The 25,005-nt window shown below is 43.3% G+C and overlaps 1 protein-coding gene across 10 annotated transcripts in view; it reads left to right on the top strand.

The window, feature by feature from the left end:
• Window positions 1-2,286: 2,286 nt before the first annotated feature.
• Window positions 2,287-25,005, top strand: part of LOC142902689 (mitogen-activated protein kinase kinase kinase kinase 4) — a 51,843-nt gene continuing 29,124 nt past the window's right edge. For all 10 annotated transcript variants that reach the window (XM_076048005.1, XM_076048003.1, XM_076047998.1 and 7 more), the window contains exons 1-10: window positions 2,287-2,477; window positions 3,658-3,723; window positions 13,911-13,967; window positions 16,622-16,747; window positions 17,146-17,256; window positions 19,866-19,956; window positions 20,062-20,192; window positions 20,758-20,812; window positions 20,913-20,991; window positions 22,830-23,002. In XM_076048005.1, coding sequence (XP_075904120.1) covers window positions 2,421-2,477; window positions 3,658-3,723; window positions 13,911-13,967; window positions 16,622-16,747; window positions 17,146-17,256; window positions 19,866-19,956; window positions 20,062-20,192; window positions 20,758-20,812; window positions 20,913-20,991; window positions 22,830-23,002 — 946 coding nt within the window. In that variant the 5' untranslated portion in view covers window positions 2,287-2,420. The remainder of the gene's footprint in view (window positions 2,478-3,657; window positions 3,724-13,910; window positions 13,968-16,621; window positions 16,748-17,145; window positions 17,257-19,865; window positions 19,957-20,061; window positions 20,193-20,757; window positions 20,813-20,912; window positions 20,992-22,829; window positions 23,003-25,005) is intronic.

The following is a 25,005-nucleotide window of genomic DNA, read 5'->3' as shown; positions in this document are numbered from 1 at the left end:
GCGTGTCCCTGTGTGTCTATGTGACAGACTGAAGAATGGCGTCTCTGTGGTCTCACACAGTGGCTCTGTTCTCACCAGGGTCAGCTGCCTACACACACACACACACACACACACACACACACATACAGTCCACCCCCTCCTTAATGTGTCACTTACACATTAACACTAATGCATAAATAGATGATGCAAGTGGGTCATTTGCTTCTGTGTCCTCCCTTTTTCTTTCTCCCACACTCACACATACAGATACTGTTGCTTTTCTTTTTCTCCCCATCATGCACTCAACCTGCACACACACACACACACACACACACACACACACACACACACTGGGTGTATACCCCCACCACTTAATGCTGAGTGTGTCTTCGGTCCTGTCAGGAGACTGAAAGGCTGAGACGTTTCACAGTTTGTTGCACTGTTTGTCGAGGCTGTGTTGTAATATTGTGCATTCTATTCTCACCCAAAACTGTGGTGTGTCAATTAGTTTGAAAATAGACAAAAAAAAGGGGGCTGAAACCCATCTGAAGTTTGCTATTTTTCTGCTGGATAGATGAGCAGCTCATGTCAGTAAAGTTATCAAGTCTGACCTATGCTGGGTGTGTGTGTGTGTGTGTGTGTGTGTGTGTGCAACAATATAAAGAATGTAGCTATACACACCACATGAATCAACCCCAGAACCCCCACCAAATCACGAGTGTCACTTTCAGTTCCTGCTCTGACAGTATGTGCTTAGTGTTATCAGCCTATGACGTGTGCATCATCACTGGGTTCTGTGATTTTAACATGGTGGCAGCATATCACAAGAACATAAATGTCGATTCAAATTTTCTAACTCTAAGGCAGGTTTAGATTAGGCCTTAACACAGAAGTCTTATGCTCAGTATCAATGCTACGTTTACACAAATTAAAGAAATATGTTTCTACGAACAATTCTTACTACGTATAATTATAATGTATAAATTTAGAGCTTGAACTTTGCTGTTCGGTTTAGAAAAAGCTGTTCAAAGTTGGCGCCAAATTGTTTGTGATGTCTATCTCGGGTGTAGAGCACATCCTCCTATATGTCCAGATATAGAACATAGCCTGATATCTTGTCTGTCTGTCTGTCTGTCTGCCTGAGACGGTGTTCAGGTGGCACCATGATCAGGTGGTGGGAGATATGGCTGACGAGGCCCGAGATTCACTGGTTTCATCAGGCAAGAGAGTAGGATGGATGGTTGGAAATCACCGTCACTGGGAGATAACTCAAATTCTCTGTCTGCTCTCGAGCTTCAAAGCAGGTGGTCCCTCGCGGAGTTGGCGGTACCCGGGGAGCATTGGATGGAGGAGGCATACGAGCTCAGGCTGAGGAAATAGCAGCTGCTCATCCACCAGAGCCAGCAAATGCGGTGGAAAGCCCAGAAGTTACCTCTTGAGGTTGGTTGCATCCAGACACTGTGGAGAAACACTGGGAATGCCAATGTGGTCGAGGAATCAGCCTGCAAGAGCGCGGTAGGAAATAATCTGCAGAAAAGTGAGCGGTGCCTCAACCAGGCACGCAGAGCCTCCAGGAAGCAGCTCCAGGACGCTGCTCCTTGCTGTCAACTTCCCAGCTGTCATGGGGTTAGTTGGTGAAATACCAGGGCTGCCATACTTTTCAATCTTGTGTAAAAAATTTTTTTTTTTTTTTAAATGAGAAACTTTGACCAGCAAAATAAGGCACACAAGTAGTACACTGGGATGTCATATTTCCCTCTTGGGCAGATGAACAATAATCATGGATTCAAAAGATGACCTTAAAAGTTAAACTTAGTGTAATTAAAACATGAGTTTGTATCAGTGTTGTTCATGTATGGCCCTTTGAAAGAAAACTATGTTGAAGAAACATAGATCACGCTGACGAAAATCAAGTTTTTTTAGAAGTTGTTTCCGCATTATTTCAAAAATAGCCTAAATTGATTTTAAAAGAAGTTAAAAGCTGGTCTATCAGAGTGCGCATCGTTTCACTTCGTTTCAGCAACTTCCCCTTCAAAATAAGAACGACAGCGGTCGATAAATGAGCGTGGATTGCGTATTTTACTGCATGATGTTAAAATATCTCAAAAGTGCCAAAAACAAGTAAATAGTTTTTGAAACAAAAGACGCGAGGTTGTGTAACATTTCTAAAAAAAAGTTTCCATCGTCGTTTCAAAACGAGGAACGACGACAGGCCGTCGTCGGGGGAGGGGGAGGGGGGAGACTTGCCCGGCAAAAGGCTCTTACCCTGAAAGTATTTCTTACCGGAAGTTCCCAACGCCTTCCCAACTTGACGCAGTTCGCTCAAACTTCAGAATGGAGCCCCGACGAGCCGAGAGACCCGTTAGTTTGAAGAGGAGAAAGTGAGACCCGTCCATGTCTCGTCCACAAACGCAAAACCTTGGACAGAGTTGTTGACAACAATGTCGAGAGAAAACACCACCCGGAGTTTGGACAGCATAGACCTCGCTGCCCTCAGAGTGAGTCCGTCGACGTTGTGTTGCCTTTTTTCTCTCTCTTTTTCCCCCCCTTGTTTTTTAAATGAAACGTTTGAGTAAACACTGGAGGATGTGGTGGTGGGTGTCGGGTGAAACCTTAACCTTAGTTTCGAGCTACAACTTCACTCCCCGCTCGTTTAAATCGTCATTATTTCACACTCGGAAGCTCGTTTAGCACTTTGGGAAAGAAAGAAAAAAAAAAAACACATTTCTCCGTGTGTCTCCACTTGGTAGCTGAGTCGTCCAGACAGCCGTTCTGTGCTCTGCTGTGTGTCCCAAGTTTTTACAGGCGGTGGTGTTTACACACTTTGGCACAGCTGCTGAAAAAAAAAAAGAAAAAAAAAGTTGACTTGTTTGCAGCCGTGCAACAATTGGGATAACGGCGTTGTCATTTCACTGGGACGTCTATCTAACACAGTTTTGTTGCACTTTGCTGCTGCTGCTGCTGCTGCTGCATAACGGGGCTTTTATCTTGAAATGTCAATGACTTTTAACATTTATCAAAAGTCATTGACTTTTGACATTTATCGGCCATGTTGGAATCATGGCCGATAAAAAGTTTTTTTTTTTTTTTTTTTTTTAAAGGACTCTTCCTCACAGCGTTATCCACACACGTTGCCTCACTTCCTCAATGGCCATCGCAGGATAACATTACATTGTCCGTCTCTTCTGACCCTGAGCTCTGGGTAGCAGAGATCAGAGCAAAAGTATTCAGATTCGGCACTTAAGCACAAGTATGGATACCTGTGTTTATATATATATATATATATATATATATATATATATATATATATATATATATATATATATATATATATATATATATATATATATATATATGTATACACACAGAGCAACAGCATACTTCAAATAGCTACACTTCAAGCAACAACAACTACAGTAATACATGAATTAATTTGAACAGATTTTTGTAACTTTCAAAAATGTCAAACACAAAACCGAGAAGTATTTGTGTGCAAAGTTGTCGTAAAACGGAATACTCTTGTAAAGCGCATGTACCTAAAAAATCTACCATTGTAAAGTCACTTCCCACCTCTGCAGGGTCGTATTTTTTGTTGACATTTTCACTCCTGCTTCAGCTTCATATTTTATTTTTATTTTCATTTTCATTTTTAAACCGCTCAACCTTTTCTCTCCCCAGGACCCTGCAGGTATTTTCGAGCTGGTGGAAGTGGTTGGCAATGGAACCTACGGTCAGGTGTACAAGGTCAGTTCTTCTTTATGACGCTTCGCTGTCCGTTGTCACTCAGTTTTCAGTCTGTCTGTTAAGTTAAAAAAGAAAAAATGCTTTGTTTCACCGGCACATTTGAAAGACACGGGTGTAGCCTATCAGGACGTTTGTTGCAATGTCAGACGTGAGAGGATTAAAAAAAAAAAAAAAAAAAAAATTCAGCCACGTTGGCACGTGCAGACAAGTATCGCAGTCCAGTGCATCACTTCTGGTAAGTTTTGCCGCATCTGCTCGATAGGAAGAGAGGAAAATGCTCAGTTGACTGAAATATCCTGTCTGTATGCTGAAGGCACGCGCACGCGCACACACACACACACACACACACACACACACACACACACACACACACACACACAGTTGCAGAATCTGCAGCATCTTTTAAAGGGCATGGGTGCGGCTTACTTCCTTATCTCAATATCAGCCTGAATGAGTGGTTTGTGGTCACACAAGGTGTTTAGATGTATTTAGGTCTTTGCAGATGGTCCCTGTTGTGCAAATCATGTTCACACGCTCATGCGTGCAGTGCAGTGCCGTGCAGTGCAGTGCCATGCAGTGCAGTGCCATGCAGTGCAGTGCCTGCTTTACCCTCAGATCACGACATGACAATTGAAGGTCAGTTGCGAAAAGCTAGAGTTAAAAGTTTCAACTTTTACAAGTGGTAAAAAAAATAAAAGAATTCAGTGTGGCTCCGTCAAAGTCATTGTCAAAATTGAAACCCACAACTGTGTGTTTCGGGTTGGTGTGTCACTGTGTGTGTGTGTGTGTGGCCTAATTGCCGCTTGATTTCCGAAAAGGAGAAATGTTGCAAGTGAGTCACAAGAGGTGACGGCCTGCGCGGACCTCCGCACAGGACGCGTTTGCTAAATCTCCAAAAAAAAAAAAATGCCATCTTATGACTCACACTCATTGAAGTTTTCATCCTGAAACATCTCTGAACGAGGCGGAGTAACGGGTGGCCTCATTTAAAGCAAATTACAGCAGATTTAGATTTTTTATTTATTTATTTTTGTTGGCAGTTAAGACTATCCAAACATGCTGATGAGGGCTTAGGAAGGGTTTTTGACAGCGATTAAGAAACATTTTCTTGCTTTCCTGCCAGGCAGTGCGTTCTCCAGTAATGACTCAGAGATAATGGTCAAGAACTCGACGCTTGTGTTGGAAAGGTGGAGATTAACGTGGGCAAGTGCAGGAGGATTACGGCATAACAATGTGTCTTGTGTCTCGTTGAAACTTGGATTTTAGAATTAGAATAGAAGACTTTATTGTCAAGACGATATGAAGCCAGCTGTTAAAACAGCACAACACAGTAAAGTAAAATGCATGACCACAGTATAAAAATAGTGTCTGTATAAAAGCACAATCCACTCTACTGTATTTTAAACACTGTCAGTCACTGTTTATTGAAACACTAAAACGCAATGACATTGAACTCAAGGCAAATTGAAACAAAAAAACAAAAAAAACCAACAGCAGTGATTTACATTGCAAACTAGAATTGCACCGATTGATTTGCATCACTTCACTGAATAAACCCTGGTTAGTATTAGCGGATTGCGCTCGAAACAATGCGCCGCCCACGGTAGAAACAGAACATCGATAGACTGGGGTTTGCGGTTCCTGTTTGTGTAAACTCCACCGGGTTATGAAACCGCGCAATCATGGGGCAAATTCTTTAATTACAGCACGACCTCATCAGAGCTGCACTGAGCTTCACTCCCAAAACGCAGGAGTCGTGCGTTGACGGACGGCAAGGCTCAGGGCGGGCGGTTGCGTGACACACGGCACCATCATTATTTTTATCTTCTTCTGATGATGATCATGGCAATTCAAAATTGTAACTGACTTGACTGCGTCTTTTTTTTTTTTTTTTTTTTTTTTTAAGGTCTTAATGTCATTTTTTTTGGAGCTTTTGTGATAACTGCATAACTGTGCTTCCTCCATGAGGTACATTTTTTTTTTTTTTTTTTTCAGGCCCGATCAGCTCGCGTTTTATTTTTGCCATCACCAAATCTCCATTAAAAGTTCAGTGAAGTGGTCAATCGTCACGCTGCTCTCTAACTTGCAGCGCCAGTCTGCCAGTGTCATTATAGGGAAGGGGACGCAACAGAAATAGATCCATAGAACAATGACTTCTGCTTCAAACACACACACACACATCAACACATCAACACATGGCCCCTTAAGAAAACACATTGTTGTGGATTGACGTGAGTGCACGAGTTGCTGACGAGGCATCTTGGCTTTTACCATGTGTGTGTGTGTGTGTGTGTGTGTGTTTCCATTACATTGCATTTTAATATTTAGTAATCGTTTCGCAACACAAAGATCATACGCAGCAATGGATCTCCTAATCTCGGCGTTAAACTCTGCTTTGAAACTTTAGGGAAAGGGGAAAAAAAAATGTTTTTGTGCCTCATCGCGCTTGGAACTGAATATTTTTCTCTGTGTTGATGTAACAATGGTTCAAGTACTAAACAGTTGATTATCTTTGAAAAAACGAACAAACACTTAATAATAATAAAAAAAGTACTTTTGGAAGAACTGTGAGGTCTAAACAGTTGAGAACATTTATTCAATATTCATGAAGTTAATCAAAATGTAATCAAATGTAATTGGTTACATGACTTCAATAAAGTACTCGAATTAGTCACACAACGATTTTCACTTTCATTTTTTTTTTTTTTGCTTGTAATTGTTTGTAATGTGCAAAGTGATCTCCCCACCACTGGAAGTTACCACAACTCTGAAGGGAAGAAGCTCCCGCGCACGTAGCGCCCTGTAGATTTCAAAGAGTGTAAGAAAAGTGAAAGCAGAGACAACACGAGCGCATGAATAGGTGTGCATCAGGTGGGGGGGATAAAAGAACAGCTTTGTTGTAAAAACCTGACAGCCAGCCACACGGTGAGCCGACAGCTTTATTCTGGCTTAGGAAAGATGCAATTAAAAGAGATGCGGTGCTCCGCCGCCGGTGATGACGAGACTCTCGAAGACGATGGCGCACGTGGGTGAATGAAAGGGGTCGGAGACGCCTTGAAAGAGAGCACAGCTGCACAGGCGTTTAGACAACCTGACGTTGGAAGAGCCTCAGTGGGGAAGGTTACACCTAAAGTCGACACAAAACAGTCTGAGGGTGAAATGACAACACGCTGATCTCACTTTAACTCCTCCTGTCTGCACAAATCTTTGCCTCAGCTTCTACTTCTGCTCCTCAACTTTATTCATCGCATCGATTTGCCTGACCCGGGCGCTCCTCCTCGCTCCGTCTCTGTCGTCGCTGTGCGCTGCAAAGCGGATACACAACACAACACATCCCAGCATGCAAGTTAAAAGCGATAAAGGACGTTATTATGTGCCTTCGGGGGTCACGTGGCAGTTGTATGCGGCCAGAGGACAAAAAGAAATGTGTGTCATTCCTTTTCAGACAAAGTGAGAAATGCCTGGCCGTGCTGGTTGTGTCATTGTGTCATTGTGTCGTGTGCTACGTTTGTGCGTCGGTACCTGCAGGGTTTAAGGCTCCCGATTAGCAGAGCGAGTGAAGTTCTGTTGCACTCTTTATTGAAGCTGTGATTCAGCTGACAGAGCTGCATCATATACTGCACATGAGCATATGCACACACACACACACACACACACACATGCACGCACAGGGCGTTTCCCTGTTTGCAAAAGGAACTTCCCTTTTCTGGAAGCCACTGTGTACAGTCATTTTCAGTCATTCTCTCTCTCTCTTCCCCTGTGTGTGTGTGTGTGTGTGTGTGTGTGTGTGTGTGTGTGTGTGTGTGTGTGTGTGTGTGTGTGTGTGTGTGTGTGTGTGTGTGTGTGTGTGTGTGTGTGTGTGTGTGTGTGTCTCTGGTCTCTGTGTCTGTGTGCCATGATCTGCGCTGATGCAACACTTTGCTGAGAAAAGGCTGCGATGAGTGAGTTTGAGTTTCACAAATAAACAAAAACGCTTCTGTTTTTAGTGGCCTGGTGAATGTAGCGTGAGGTGGAGAAGAAAACTATTTACCAAACAATTAAAATAAAAATAAAAAAAACTTCACAAACGTCATAGCCATTTAGCTCTGCATGCGACTCAAATATGCATCGTTGCTGACAACATACTTAAAACATCGCAGACTGCCCACGGCCACAAAACAGCTGGCTCTAATACAGCTCCCAAAGTGATTTGCTTCCTCTTCCTTCATTTTTTTTTCTTTTTTTTTTTTTTTTTTTTGGTTTCTCTCAGTTGCGTCACTTCCCTTTCTGTGACCCACATACCATCATTTTGCATTACTCATGTTTAGTAATCTGCTGACGAGGGTGTGAAAAAACCCTTGCTAAAACAAACATCCACGTTCAAAGTCTGACTTACTCTAAGAAAGAAGCCGATGCCCAAACGGCTGCATCACTCACATTGCAGCGACGGCAAAAAAAAAAAAAAAAAAAAAAGGCCACGTTCAACTCACAGCACAGGGAATCTTTGTGTCTGTGTGGAATATATACGGCTAACCGAGAGATTTGATGCAACCTTTAATTCAACTTGAAGCCGTGTAAATGATCAGATACAAACCCCTTTGACAAAAACAACGCCAGAACTGAGCCCAGTGGTGGTGAAGGGACACAGAGAGGAGACAGGAAGTATCCTCTGTCCCGGCGCGGTTGTTGCTGTGTCTGGGGGTCGCTGGGGGTGAAATGGAAAAGACAATGGGTAGAGCCACAAAGAGGAAAAGAGGAGAGGAAGGAGCGAGAGAAAAGCGAGAGAGCAGCGCAGGGCGAAAGGCAGGAAGGCAGAGGTGAAAGGAAAAAAGGAGGGAAGGAAGGAAGGAAGAGGGAGAGAGACAGATGAAAACTCGAGACCTACGCTTTAGATTGTCCACTCACTGTATCTGGCCCTTTAAATGGTCTTTTAAAGAGCAAACTGTGAAACAACTGCACACTATGTAGTAGTGCCAATACCTGGGTAGACTCTCTTTAGATTTCAGTTGCCCCAAATTTTTATTTAACTACCTTTTAATCTGTAAGATTAGAAACATCAATGGAAAAAAAAAACAAATATCAAAAATGATAGGAATAAATAATACACCCGCTGAGTATTGAGCAATCATAAAAACAATCATAAATAAAACCAAGTCATGCACATTTGTATGAGCTCCCAACATCAATCTCTTTAGCTTTTCCAAAAATTCTTTACTGATATCTGACAGCGTTCTGAAAGTGAGCTGATGGGCCAAACTCCTGTAGAATCTCCCTTTTAGCTTTCGCAACATAATCATGAACTGCTGGGCTGTTGTCAACACTCAGCAATTCAATGGTCCAACACTGGCCCCAGGGCGCAGTGTAAGAACCGTCTTTGTGAAGGCCAGTGAAACAGCTTCCAAAGTAACGTTTAAAGTAACGTAAAGACTAAAATAATGTTTATTGCGACAAGCTGAGCGGCGCGTCGGCAAAAAAAAAAAGTGCTCCTCCAGCGTTGCCGCGTGTGAGTGCAAGTCCGTCCTCAAATGTTTATTGGCACAGAAATCCCTCACATGTGTTCTCTCAGCAGCAAGAGCCGATGAGCCAAAGTGAAAAAGAAAGCATCAGCAGACATTCGTGAACTTTGACATCTTTGAAATACACAGACAAGCTTTCTACAGTTCTACAGTCGCACCAAAAACCAAACAAAATACATAAAATAAACCCAAGGTCAATATTTCTTTTGGAAAGTGATTGGGGAAGCAGCTGCTCTCTCGCCGACCCATAACAGAAAACACTTCATTGTATGCAGACGACTGCCACGCTTTCTGTTCCCCTCGCACGTGATACACAAGTCGCCATTGAGCTTCCGCTGCACAATGTCGGACCGCTCCCCGCCGTGCGCCCGCCGGTGCCAGTCGGCGAAGGCCCCACCCCCCCCACCCCGCACATGACTGTGAATGCGGGCACGCAGAATAGGGCGACAAAAAACCGACTGACTTGGGGCTTTTGCGCCGTCCCAGAAGGCGGTGGCCTGAAGTGGCCCAGATTCAGAGACAAACGAGGAGAAGACGAGGCGGCGACAGAACCTTGGAGAAAGACGGAGTCAGCGCATCTCTCATCTGTCTCCTCGCTGTCTGCACTGTAAAATGTCTCTCTTGTATTAATTAGCATACAAATGGAAATATTGTACTAACCTTTTGGCTGGGACGTATATCGTTAGCGGCCCTCTGTGGCCCCGTGCTTTGCGCCACGAAATGTGTGAAATTCATGGGAACGCAAGGAGAGATTTGTTTTCGTATGCTTTCTCCAATTAGTTTTTTTTTTCCTATAGAGGGTAGAGAGCATGTTTGTGTGTGTGTGTGCACGAGAGAGAGAGAGAGAGAGGGAGAGAGAGAGAGAGAGAGAGAGAGCTGCGTGTTGTTAATAAGCAGCTCGGTGGAGAGCAGGGCACTTCACATTTGTAAATTGTGGTAGCGGCTCTGGCCAGTAGACACAGCTGAGTCTGGAGGGACGGGAGTGCCATTTCCTTATTTATCACACTCGGGCCTGCGCCTGAGTGTGCGCCACTGTTGGCTGTAATTATGGAGAGAATGTCTCCAACCTCGGGGACGGAATGAGCGCGGCTCTGTCAGGCATCCACAGGACATCTCCCGCATACAATACGAGCTCAGTGTATGGGGAAGAATATGTTGGGGTTTTCTTTTTCTTTCCCTTAACCCGGCGCCTGCTGCTGGCTGAGCAACATTTTCAATTAACTTTATCGCGGTGCATGCCATGGGATTCCACTGAATTATTCCGCAAATTTTTCCACCACTGAATCATGCCTCTGAGGCACTGACACGTGTTCAATCGGGACGAAACAAAAACCCGGCATGAACACCTGCTTGTAGTTTGATTTGGTTCCATGAGATGTGGCATCTGACGACGCTCCAAGTCGCCTCCGCATTTCGTCCTGGATGCATCTGAGGTTTTGCTTTGGCATTCTGCTGCGGAGCCATTGAGCCTGCCCGGAAAGCAGGAACGCCTCTGCAAATGAGAGAAGGGAACGAGAAGTGGCCATTTATCATGGCGGTGTTTTGAATTAGTGGGACTGCCTCGGTTTTCGAACCACCATCTAGCATCTAGATTGATCAGTTGTCTGACTTTGTCAAAGAATCTTTAGAGACACAGCCAGACCTTCTCGCTGAATGTCTGACTTCACAGGAGATTAATTGTCTCGGAGCGGTGAAGTTTAGCCTACGCTGTTTGCACGCGATGCTGACGACTTCCCACATCAAGCCGCGTGCATTCAGTCGTACGACAGCCATGGAAAATTGTTGCTTCTTAGCAGTGGCGGGCCGTTTACTTTGTAACTACTGTAGGCCTTCGGTGACGTTCAAGTCCAATAAAAGAGCTCCAACAAGTTCCAACTGTGCATTGGTGCCGTTTCATGTAAGACACCAAGGAAACAATAACGAAACAAACTATTCATTGAAAATGAAAGTCAACCAATTATTTGCGTTTGTTTGTTGAACAAGAACATGCCACGTTATGTACAGTCCCCGCCATCACCTTGAGGGGGTGTTGAGCAGCAGCAGGAATCACTCAATGGACAAACGTCACCAAGTCAACTCCTGAAGCTGAGTTCCAAGCAGGAAGACAGTGTCTTCCATTTTTACAGTCTTTGGTATGACTACCACTACCAAATGTGACACTTAATACAACCATAACATACAGATATAATACAATAGATGGAAGATTAAACAAAGAAAGAAACTGTTCAACAGAGGAGAAATAACGTGCTTGAGCGATGGCATATTTGAGGCTTTTTTGTATGTCCACACATAAACCATTCAAAGCCGTTGGACTGGTGGGGAGCTGCTGTAGCGAGACTCACCACCCAAACACTTGAACGGCGAAATGGGGATGTGCTTTTGCATTTCGGTATTGCCACAATGAGCCAAAGTCAGCGCCAACGCTGCAAGCGATGACAAATGTCTTGTTCTGTTGTTTGTCATTTATCAGTAAAATGGTCTGGAAAGTGGAGGGGCCCAGCAGCAAAGCTTGCATGTGGTCTTTGTTTACTGACGTCTACTCTGTCCTGCTGCTCTCCTTTGCGTCATTGTTAAGCCACAAAGTAGAATGATGCAACTTCCTGTGCCGATTTTTTGCTTACTTTCGTGACATTTAAATTTTAATTTCAGTCAAACGTGTGGATTTTTCTTCTTTTTATTTACCTTGTTTTGTTTTTCTTGTAAATACAAATGGCAAATCAGCCAATCACATGGCAGAAATCCAATGCATTTAGACCCGTGGACGTTTTGAAGAGTATCAGAATGAAGAGGAGACGAGATTTAAGCGACTGTCAATGTGGTGTAGTTGTTGGTGCCAGATGTGCTGGTTTGAGTATTTTACAAAGTGCTGATCGACTGGGATTTTCACAGCATCACAACCGTAGGGTTTACAGGGGTTACCCCTCCCTCAAAAATATAAGTAAGCTGCAGTTGTGTGGAGGAAAGTGCTATGTGGATGTCAGGGTCGGAGGTCAGAAAGGGCAGACCTGTCAAAGACCATAGAAAGGCGACAGCAACTCAAATTAGAATTTCTGAACTTGCAACATTTCCAACCTTGAAGCAGTGTGTATATGTCAGTGAGAAAGTTTAAGTGAAATGTTCCCATTCATGATGAACTGCTCAATTTGCTTTTCCCGGAAACCCCTGAAGACATCTCTGGTGTGGCAATGCGCAAATGTTTCAACACCCAGCTTTTCTGCATCTGTCTTGCATTTCATTTTGTGTTGTAACAGTTGCCAGTCTTAAAAAAAAAAAAAAAAAAAGCTAGCAACACGCACTCTCCAATAAGAAAGTTGAGAAATAAAAATTAAAGAGTTGCAAGAAAGGCCCAATTAATGTGATTGAAAACGGCCAGCAACACTCAGGTGTCCATCCCAGAACAGCTGCTGCTCTGAGAACTGGATTCTTGGAGAAAAGGAAAAGGAAGAAGACAATGGCTGAAAGGGTTCGTTTTTGTCTTTTCTTCCTTGAAAACACAAAAACTGCTGCTACTGTTGATGGTGTGGCAAATGAAGCGAAACAACTACATAGATTTCACCTTTTTATATCTCAAATTGAACCAATTAAAAGGCTTTGTCTGTTCTGTGTTGTCTTTTCTGTTTAGGAATGCAATTTGATTGACTTAATGTGTACTGCACTGTCATTTCTTGTTAAGCTGCAGCAAGGGGATGTGTTGTATGTATAAAATGATTATTAATAATCCTATTTGGGATCTGCATTGTCAAACCAAAAAACAGAACTGCATTGGTAGCCTATAAATACATTGTTTTGTATTCGTCACAGGTCACGTCATCGTCACAACATATAATGCTTATCATGCTTTTCTAATATTGTCCTGCCTCAATAAATATAATGAAATTGTTCATACTTCTTTTGTTCTTTTTTTTTTGTCTCTCACACACACACACACACACACACACACACACACACACACACACATGCAGAACTCTAGAGGGAGCACCGTCACGCTTGGCAGCTTTAAGACCTATAGAGTTGCTACACCACTGTCTTGTCATTTTTCCAGCTGAAGACACGGTTTTCAATTTTCCCTTTCTCACCTGACTGCACTTTACAGCTCCGACTCTCGGCTGTCTCGTACCCGGCCTTGTTCTTTGGGACCTGGCGCCCCACATGAGAAGATGAGTTTTACGGAGACATGGCTGTGGCTGTGATCACAATTCAAAGTATGATCTCCAAAGAGGCGAAATGGGTGACGGCTCCACAGTGACAGGCGCGCATTATTATTATTATTAAGATGTGATTTTTCAGCGTCTCCTCTAATCCATCCAAACTCATCCAAATACCTCACAGTCTGGACCTCCAGTGTTTGTCCACATTTTGAATTCATTCTCCTGTGTTCTCAACGACCTGTTGCGTATATGTCCACACATTTTGTTCACACTGTGGCTCCTGCTTTGTGGGGAATCTTTTGGCGAAAGATGGGGAAATACCATCACTTTTGAAATACATTCTCACAATTCTGTCAAGTTAAGGCTTTCTGGAGCAAAAGAATTTTGAATATTACTTAAATCTAGAAAAAAAAAGCTAGGTGGCTTCTTACTCATGCACATGCAACGTCAGTTTTGTTTGTCTTTGTATTCACATCCTGTTACTTTTGTTCCAGATGCTTACACACATTTTGGTACATTAACCATTTTTTGTTTTCCTTGTCAGGGTCGTCATGTCAAGACGGGCCAACTGGCAGCTATCAAAGTCATGGAAGTTACTGAGGTAAGAGTGAAGGACATTTCATTTGACACGCTCCATATCCCTGCCCTTTATATCGTCTTCTGCATCAGAGGAATGCTTTTTTTTTTTTTTAAACTTATTATCTTTTGGCAGATCCATTGCGACGCGTGGTTTCCTTTGGTTTTTGTAGTTTGCCCCCGAAGGTGTGAAGACCCTTCAAAATTGCAATTTTCTTTCCGCTGCTCTGCCTCATGAGCACAGCTATCCCTCTTGCACTCCCATGATGCCTGATGCCTTGCCTGTCCACATGCTGCTCATTATCCCTTTGTGTGACGGTGGCGACGCGCATAACTCACGCAGTTGCTGATGTCATCTCAATTTAAAAGCTGAAGCAATGTAACAGTTGGACAGGAGCGTTAGCTTTTGCGACAGCCGAGACGGCGCTCTCGGAGACGGCGGCCTTCAATGGTCTTCGCTCAACAGTTCTAGTTGAGAGGTGTGGGGAGGGGGGGGTTACACAGCAGCTGAGCAGCGTCGCGGCAAGCATCAAATTGCTCAGTCCATCCCTTAAGACGGTAATTAGCAAATTGTGTCCAATTGTTTTTCCTTCCTATTTTCGATGACTCTTGCTTTCTGCGGCTGCATCTAGAGCTGCGCTGCAAACCGCCACCCTCATCCTGCTTAAACACACTGAGAGGCAGGGTTCAAACAGAAATCCACCATGCCTCCAAGAATAACACAAGATGAAATAGTTTCTGCTCTCTTATTGCTCTCTCGGGCCCCACCAATATTCAACGTCAAGCCAGCAGTATATTTTTAATAAGGTTCCAAGTCGCTTTACTAGATGATTTAGTTCTTTTTTTTTCTTCTTCTTCTTTAAACAATTTGCTGTCGAATGCAGTTTGTTATTTTTGTTGTTGTTTGACTTTTCACATTTGAGGTCAGCCGTGCCACTGTGCACAGATTGCAAGTTTAACTTTGCTTCTGGATCGACACAAGAGGGCAAGAGAGAGAGAGAGGGAGAGAGAGAGAGATGAGGTTTCACGGAATATTAATTATGGTTCATGAAATAACAGTGTGAGCGGTTCGAACCTTAATGTTAGGTTATAGCAGCATTTATCAAAACAGGGCAGGCTGACATATACTGTAAACTCTAGTCAGTTAGAAAAAGACAAATGTAAAAAGAAAAAAAAGAAAATAGTGTAAAGCCAAGACTCAGTTCTGATCAGTCTACCTGTTAAATCCCTTTTGGTGCGGAAAACATCATCTGCAGGCACGTTTTAGTATTGTTTGTGATCACATTGGGAGAACTCTTTAACGTTGGCTTCAGTTCATTATTAAACACATTTGGCAATAAAGTGATTTTATCGAAATCCTTCAGTAACTGTGGGAGCAGCACTCGCACTGTCTTTGCTCCGTCTCTACATTACATCATTTGATGCATTACTACTGAATGCTTTCCGCCTCTTTAAGGACTTGTCGATATTGCCGTTATGGCGTGATGGCATTAAAACCATGGCATCCGTTTACTTCTCTTCATTCATACAAGCTCTGTTCAACTTTTCAATCGCTGATTCCCCACTTACAAAAAAAAACAAAAAAAACACTCCTGCTTTTCACTTTCAGCTGAAGAAAATTGTTTATTTTTTTATTGTGAGGAAAATATACTAAATGGTCACCGAATGCCAATTAAAAACAGATGACAGGTTGTTTGCTCTATTGTATCCAGAAAAGTCAAATACGGCACTTGCACCGAGTAAACGTTTTGACTTGAAAGTACACAGATCAAGTGATTACAGGCCTGGTGTTGCTTCTTTCCTGTTGTAAAAAATAAACTCTGTTTAGACCTTCTGTGTTGCTGACGACAAGTGTGGTAGGAAATGCTCGGCCATTATCTCCCCTTTTCTCTTACTACCACTACACACACACACACACACACACACAGAGGCAGGAGGAGGCTTTGTGTTTGAGATAAAGGTGAAAGTTCAACCTCCGCCTTGTCATTTTCTCCCGTCCTGTCCCGTTGAGATTTAGAGGAGGTCAGTGACTGGGAGAAACTCTACGTTGTTTCCCTTTTTTTTATGATTCTCTGCCTCGTCCAGCCTCGGCTCCAGCGTAAATTTAAGGGCTCAATGAATGAAAGGAGTCACAAGTCCGTCATGGATTTATAGTGAGAAAAGCAACTTCTCCCTTGTCCTCTTGCCCTGTCCCTGTTCACAACGCTACGCAGCTTCCACTCACTTGTCGACATCTAGCAGAGGTTGAATGTCAGTCCTATACAAGGAGCCAAGGTCAGCTGGTGGCCACACAGCAACCTTGAGATTCCATCCACCTGAGAGCAAAGGTTTTGTTGTGCTGTGGGGCCTCAGCAGTCGCACAAAGGGAAAGGCCTTGCGGGATTCCTCCGTTCAAAGCATCTCGACTCAAGGCTGACACGGAGAGGCAACAGTGTCGGTTGGCCCTCTGTTGAGTGTGAAGATCTGTCAATCAAAAGGAAACGCAGGAAGTGAGGGTTGAGATCGAGAAGATTCTCAGTTGAACCAACGTTCCAAACCTGCAAACACTGAAAGTCATCTTTGATTGTGGTCCATTCTCCACGTGGACCTATTTGTAAAGTTAGGAATCGATTAGCAGTCGTCCAATCTGGTAGTGGCGCTCACCTCTCTGATTTCCATTGCTTCCGCTCTTGCGCGTAGGAGGAAGAGGAGGAGATAAAACTGGAAATCAACATGTTGAAGAGTTACTCCCACCACAGAAACATAGCCACGTACTATGGAGCTTTTATCAAGAGAAGCCCTGTTGGACAGGACCACCAACTCTGGGTTTGTAAAACCTCTCCTTTATCTCTCTAACTTGTATGTCTGCTCAAAATTGAATAGTGTGTGCATGTTTACCCTTCCCAGGCATTAAAGGTCTAGTGTGTAAAATTTAGCTTGATTCATGGTTTTACATTGGTTAAAGACTGGCGACTTGTCCAGGGTGTCACCCTGCCTTCGCCCTAAGACAGCTGGGATAGGCTCCAGCAGACCCCCGTGACCCTCAATAGGAATAAGCGGGTGTAGAAGATGAATGAATGAAGATGATACTCGCAGTAGCTCGGGAGATGGAGGTTGAGCAAATGAGCGCTGCAATCTAAAATCTGACCTCTTGAAGGCAGGATTTTACACACTGTACCTTTAATTCATTTCACTGCTAACACAACATGTGTATGTCCACACAGTTAGTCATGGAGTACTGTGGAGCCGGCTCTGTCACAGACCTGGTGAAGAAGACCAAAGGAAACTCCCTCAAAGAAGACTGGATCGCTTACATTTGTCGAGAGGTGCTCAGGGTAAGGTGGACAGCGGAAGTGAAACGCACAAACAGCCATTTATTTATTTATTTTACAAAAAAAAAAAACTCCTCCTCTGTATAGTATATCCCACAACGTGCTGGTTTGGTTTATTGAAAAAGGTCATCTGATTTTTCGATTCCTCGGAGTCCCAGCAACGAACAGATGATCGAAAATCCACAATGCGAAATTAAAAAAGAAAAGTCATAGAAAAGATGAAAGTAAGTTTTTGCCCTTTGTGCTCGCCGACCTTTGCGATGAAGCGAGGGAAATATATTATATTATATTTGCAGAAAATATGTCACAAACTTCTCAGTTGTCTCTGAATTTCATTGAGCATGGCCAACTGAACTGAACTCACCCGAGTGCACTTTTCTTTTCATACTAACTTAAGTGGCTGCCGGGTTGATTATTTGTTCCATTTCTAGCTTGCAAGTTTAGATATACCTCATAGGCCTTACATATATGACATGGATTCAGGTTAAACGGTGTTTCAACTCGGGATGGGTGCCGGACTTCTACGCTATTTGTAGCGCTGACTGAAATTCTCCCATCCTGTGGAATATTGGCGCCAAATTTCCATGTCCTTCAAAGTAAATCTTCGCTTCTCGTGATCTAATCTTGTCCGTTCATTTCATTAATGTTAGGTGTGAATGTGCAGTCAAACTCTGAACGCTGGTCCTAAAACAGTAGGTCTGCGTCTACGTCAAGTTGACTTAATCCAGGAAGTAGACGACAGCGCAGAGCATTGTGGGTAAACGCAACCTACACAAAGATGTCCAGCATTAATCAAGAGACGAATGGAGGTTTCTTCTTCACTGATTGCCTTGTCTTCTCCTTCGTTGGTTCTCGACATAGTTCCCATGCAGTTACGGACATGAAAACGCTTTTATAAAAGCTGGGTTTGTTTCAAGGAGAGCGCCGTTGCGAAAGCAAACTCTGACCAGCTGAACGATTGCGACATCAATTTAGCTCAATCCACCGGACAATTTGGTGTGAAAACCGCGTTGTGCGCGGCATTCAAGCTTGTGCAGTGACAGTGAACCATCAGTGAAGTTGGTGTTACGGACCCGGCCAGAAGAGGCAAAGCGGCTCCAGCGGAGAAAAGCCGCAGCGAAACAAAGAGAATTTCAGATTTGGTAACGTGCCGTCACATCAAAAGCAGACGGTGTTACACTGACGCTTCTTCACGTTCCGGGATCAGCGTGTCCGTCATGTGTTCCTCCTGTGACCCTGGCTGAGGGCGTATCTTGATTTATTTTTGCGTGCACGTCCTTTGAAGGCCAGTTTGCAGCACGTCTGTAAGATGTTATGCTTATCATTGGGAGAGATCACAAGGTCCTGAGAAGGACTCGGGGCTGTTTGCTCTGCATGTTGCGTCGGGTGTTTATAGCTCTGGTAACACACACACACACACACACACACACACACACACACACACACACAAACAAAGTACTCTCCAACATACCCGACCCCTTTGCTGACTATAGCCGCATTTCCATGACCACTAGAATTGCACGAAATCTAAATATGGCAATAAAAAACTGGTCATGGAAACAGCTAAACTTTGAAAAACATCAGATCTCACGGGAAGGTTTTGACGGTGTCACGAGGTGGTTTTTCAGATGCACCCATACGGAGGTATATCGCAAAAGTGTCATGGAAACACTTTTTTCACGGCGTCACGCCCGTACGGGATCACGTGACCAGTTCACTTCAAGCGAAAATGGAACCTTATATTTGGATGGAGGAGGAGACCGAATATTTTTATTTATTTTTTTTTACAAGTTACAAGTAATCAAAAAGAAAAATATTACAATGATCAGCATTGAAATGCAGATTTATACAAGAAAGTTTTGTCCCTCCATTCTCCTGCCTTGTGGGAAGAAATTTTTCTGAAAATTACGGCTGATGCGCTTCTCACCGTTCAGTGGAAACACCTGCAAATAACAACCGTGCTTTGTCGAAATTTTAGAAATATCGCTTTTAGTTTCGCGAAAAAACTGTAATGGAAAGGCAGCTATTGTTTAGGGTTGAATGAAAGTGAAGTGGCTTCTTTGGAGCCGAGAAACACAAAGAGCTGCTGGCTGTTACCTGTGTGTCTGTCTCCCTGATCAGCCGCGCTGTCTCCTTATTGTTTTGGTTGAACACACACGCACACACACACACACGCACACACACACACACACACGGTGTGAGACCCTCAACATAGCCTGGTGAAGTCATTGTCTGAAATAAGACTCATTTCCTGTGTTTATCTAACCCCCTTTGAAGAAGCGAAAGCACACACGCACACACACACACACACACACGCACACACGCACAACATACATGCATGCGCTTGAACTGCGCTACTGATTAGAAGCCCCGGTCTCTCCGCCACCTTAAGCGAAATTCAAATCTGTTTTATAGAAATGAAAATGAGCAGAATTGTTCTGAATTAAAGCAGTATTTTTCTTATTTAGGGTGAGAGAAAAAAAAAAAAGAGAGTAAAAGCACACAAAGCCGCCCCTGTTTTAAAGGAGGTTTGTTTTCAGTCGTAGTGGGTGTCTGTCATCTGACTGTGTCCTGGTGTTCGTGTTTTTTTTTTTTTTTTTTTTTTCTTCCAGGGTCTTTCCCATCTCCACTCCCATCATGTGATCCACAGGGACATAAAGGGGCAAAATGTTTTGCTCACGGAGAACGCCGAAGTCAAACTCGGTATGACACTCGTGCATACGTGCACAGTCATGTTTTCAGCTGTTAAACTACCCCTTACATTTTATATACAAATAAATATATATATTTTCTTTTTTTACTTCTCAGTTGACTTTGGCGTGTCGGCACAGCTCGACAAGACGATCGGGCGGAGGAACACCTTCATCGGAACTCCGTACTGGATGGCGCCGGAGGTCATCGCATGTGACGAGAACCCCGAGGCCACATATGATTACAGGGTACTTCATTATTGACGATGGGAAAACACATTTCTCTTATGTTGTGAAAAGAATATTTTTTGAAAGAGAGGGAGAGAGAGAGAGAGAGAGAAAGAGAGAGAGAGAACGTCAGCGGAGTATTCAGCGCCGGCAGTTGGCTTGTAGTTAATAATAGCTCCTCTACCAACCAACATGTCCAGGAAGCATTTATTTCCTGAGATGTGTTCTACCTGTTTGAAAGGGCTCCAGGTGTGTCCCCCCTGCCACAGCTCAAAGTTCTAGATCTTGTATTCAGATCAGGCAGATGGGGGTCATACTGGGTCCTGAGATGGGCTGGAATAGTTGGACTTTTGACTTTGTGTGTTTTTTTTTTTTACTGTATGCTCTGCGTTTAGCTCCGTGGCTTTGTCAGCTATTCTTTGACTTGCCCACTTCTTTTCTTTTTTTTGGTTGGAAACGCACCAAAATTTTTCAAAATCACCGGCAGATTCCGAGATGAGTGTAAAGTGTAGATTAACTTTGAGAAAGAATGAAAGAACCTCAGCTGAGCTTTTGTGCGACTTTGCTGTCTGTCTCTTGCTTCCAGAGCGACCTGTGGTCTTTGGGCATCACGGCTCTGGAGATGGCCGAGGGAGCTCCTCGTAAGTGTCGCCACCGCATCAGATGATTTGATTAAAAAAACGGAGGATTGGTCTGAAGGAGAGTCTTTCACTCTTACTCTCTGTCCTTTCTTTCCCGTAGCCCTGTGCGACATGCATCCAATGAGAGCGCTGTTCCTCATCCCGCGAAACCCTCCTCCAAAACTCAAATCAAAGAAATGGTAAGGCCGGGCTCATCTTGGCGTCGTAGTCCAGACCGCACCAACCCGAGACCAAGACATTGTCAAGGCTAGAAAGTGTCGAGATCGGGACCAGACCAAGACTATTGGGGTTCGAGACCAAGACAAGACCAATAGACTTTGTATATCAAAGAAAAAACTGACCAGTATCTTTTTTAAACTCTAGTTTGCTTCTAAATCGAACAGCAACGTCTCCTTTCAGCAAGGTAACTTTTAATTATTTTTCTTTAACAATTTGCTGCTTTGCCAACTGTTTTGAACCATTTTCAAAAAAAAAAACCTTTGCTTTATAAAATCAAAAAAAATTAGGACTCGGGGTGTCACAAACAGAATGTAAAACAGCAGCAGCTGGATTCTTTTCCGTTATTATCGGGTCATTGCAGTGTTGGCTGATCTTGACTGGTCTTGACCAAAGGTTCTGAGTCGGCCCAGTCCGAGACCGAGACCAGACCCAGTGAAAATGCCTCAGAGTCCGAGACCAGACCGAGACCCTTAAAAAGTGTTCTGGAAACCAAGACCAATCTCGACTACTACAGCACTACATCATCTCACACATATATTTATTGTACATCCTCCTGACTCGCTTCATTTTGGTTTATTTTTTTTAGTTTTCATAAATAGAATTCTTGTTGTGCAAACACTTAGCTCAGCTCTATCTTTTCTCACCATCTTGTGCTGGGTGGGTGGACGAGGTCCTGTTGCTTTCACTTATTTAGTATTAATGACTGCGGATCAGTAGTGCACGGGACTATCTTTTAATAGCCTGGGCAGTCTGAAGGCTGCTCTGCCTGCTTCCCTCTGGGCCTCCTCAAGGCAGCAGCAACCCCAAAAAAAGCAAAAGCGAACAGCACACGGCACTCCTGCTGCCCATGAGTGCGGAGCCCACTGCAGGATGGCTCTGCTAGTTTGATGAATAGACAAGCGAAACAACAGGGATTTAACCAAGCGATTGCAAAGTTGCGTGTTTTAGGTGAGTTTGTTTTTTTTTTAGTATGATGTAGCATGATAAAAAAGAGCCTTAGCGTCTGGGTGATATTTAATGCTATTTTCTTGTTTTGTTTTTTTGATTTGGTTCTTGCTTTAAAATGTGCTTTGAGTTGCATCAGTGTTTGGCGTGTGCTTAATGTTGGCCTGGAGCAGACGTTGATAGGTGGATTGGCTATTCAGCTCACTTTGTCCTTCTTTAAGCCCTTGAAAAACGTACGCAGGATGTCCTTATCTGAGTGCAGAAATGAATTTGCCACTGAATCGATGGCTCTCTGTAGTAAACAGGGCTGCTTTTCCAGCCTTATGCAGCCTGACGAGGGACTATGGGAATGTTATTATTTGACAAATGTATTGATCAGTGTCTAATAAGCCCATCAGGGCCTGGCACCAATCATGGTGTTTGACACTTAACACAAACAGATCAATCAATCAATTAAAAAAAATAACTTTTTGTGATAACTCATCATATGTTGAAGATTGAACGTTAAAAATCTGCCTCTTTATCTGTCTGTAGCTGCATTGCCATTCCTCCTATTCAATATTTATCGCGATAAAAACCTGACAATGGAAACACCTAAACTTGGAAAAACCTCAAATATCACTAAAAGGCTTTGACGCTCTCATGAGGTGGTTTTTCAGACGCATCGATATAGAGGTATATAGCAAAAGTCTCATGGAAACACTTTTTTCCGCATTTACTCCTCAGCAGACATCACATGACCAGTTCATGACCTGCAAATAGCAAATGTACTTTGTCGAAATTTTAGAAATATCGCTTTTTTTCGTTTGTGGAAAAAACTCTCAGCTTCTCTTTGTCTCCTCCCCCCAAAAAGGTCGAAGCGTTTCTTGTCGTTCGTCGACCGCTGCCTGGTCAAGAACCACCTGCATCGGCCGGCCACCGACGCCCTGCTGAGGCACGCCTTCATCAAAGATCTGGCCAATGAGAGGCAGGTTCGCATCATGCTCAAAGATCACCTGGACAGGACGAGGAAAAAGAAGGAGAAAGGTGAGACTGATTTTGTTTTTTGTTTCTTTATTTGATTTGATTTGATTGATTGATTTCGAACATGAAGGAAAATGAGAAAATAAAAGGGATACAAAACCAAAACATACGAAAGAAAAGTGAAAAAAGAAAAAAAAAATAGGATAAGTAAGCAAACACCAGTGAAATATACATCCGACAGGGGTTAGGAGGAAGTATAAGCTTATATGTACCGACCCCTAAACTCAAATAAATATACAAACTTATGAACTAAATTAAGTTTATACAACTAGATGACAGAAAACAGAAAACAACCAAAGACAAATCTAAGCTACACAAGCTGAATAACATCGACCGAACAAATGAATGAGCCCGATTTGAACGGCCAAATTCTTTTCAAATTTAAAAAACTTTCCAAGTTCTTCTTCTTTCTGTTTTTTTCTCCCTCCCTCTCTCTCCCTGGGATTTCCGGTGTTCATCTCAAACATTTCAGCCACAAATTTAAAAAATTTTTTTTTCCTTGCTCACTGGATTCCAGTGAGTCAGAGACAGATCAGTTCCTGTATTAACAGAGGTTATTCAGTTCACACACTCATGCAAAGCGGGCCTGTCGTGATCATGATGATACTTGAAAAAAAAAAGGGATATTTTTTCCACAGCTCCGTGAGGGAAAATCGCTCTGGTATTTTAATGAAACGCAAATTAAGCAGACGTGCTGAAAAAGACGGCGCATATTTTTTTTTTTTACAATTTCCCCTTTTTCTTCGCACGCAGACACGTTCACTTAATGCCAGGCATTGGCAAACTACGGCCCCTGGGCCATGTGCGGCCCGTTAAGCTTTTTAATCCGGCCCGCCGAACTCAAAGAAATGAAAATAAGTCATAAGATAGCTGGATTTCATCCTTATTTTTTCAGTTTTTTAGTAGTAATTTCCAAAAAACAAAAGAGCTCCATACCATGGGGCTTCAAATACACTGATTTTGTTGTCGCTTTTCTTTTGTTCATTTTTTACTGACAATAAAGCACAGTGATATATTTTTTTCCTCCTATGAGGTGGCTCACCAAAACACTCCATCCATCTGCTGCTGCTCCGCCCCCACCAGTCAAAAAGTTTTCCCAGCCCCTGACTTTGGCTTTCAAAGATGCGGCCACAACGTTGAGACTCAGACGTGGGCAGCGCGGAATACCGGCCCGATCCGGTGGCGAAGGAGCGTTTTCAAAAAACCCGACGCGTGTCATCACGTGATCGATGGCCTTTCATGTGTGCTTTGCCTCGCTCGCGTCCACCAATATTTACCCAAGCCTGCATCGCAGAACAAAAACAGCCACCGTGGGCCACTGTTTAACCTGCGTCACCGCAGGAAAGCAGCCAAACCTGACCCCATGTGACACACGGTCTGTCGTCGCTCTGTGGGTTTTTTTTTTTTGTTTTTTTAAAATCCTGAACTGGGAGGGAAGTGGTGATTCTCTGGTGAGAACGCTCCAGAACTACCAAGACTGAACAGTTTTTCAAAAAAAAAAAAAAAAAACCTGACAAGCGGCAACACAATCCTGCATTTTCTGCACCGCTCCCTGTTTGCAGGAACGGTTCACTTGTTGGCGTGCTTGCTTGCTGGCTGGCGGTGTCCCTGCTGTGCTCTCAGCCCCCTTCGCCAGAGTAAACCCACGCCATCGCGCCACCCGCGCACGCACGCACGGGCCGCTATTTTTGCAGCAAAGTCGGAAGCTTCTTTTTTTTTTAGTTTTTAGTTTAGTTTTTTTTTTTTTTTTTCGAGGTTTAGATCCAAGTTTTGCTCGGTGAGCCCGGAGCGAAGGCCGCAGACAGAGTGGAACGGAGAGGGCAAAGGTCTGAGAGTGGCAGAGTCGGGCGGTGAATTTCCACACGGCCCAACTTTTACACTGTGTACATATATATGTACATATATATATATATATACATACATATATATATATATATATATATATACATATACGTATATATATATATACATATATATATAAATATATACATATATATATATATATA

This window comes from Nelusetta ayraudi, unplaced genomic scaffold, assembly GCF_046127955.1.
Source record: "Nelusetta ayraudi isolate G7.1 ecotype Tasmania unplaced genomic scaffold, CSIRO-AGI_Nayr_v1 ptg000097l, whole genome shotgun sequence".
NCBI classification, from domain to species: Eukaryota; Metazoa; Chordata; class Actinopteri; order Tetraodontiformes; family Monacanthidae; genus Nelusetta; species Nelusetta ayraudi.
This window is presented reverse-complemented; position numbering and strand designations above follow the sequence as displayed.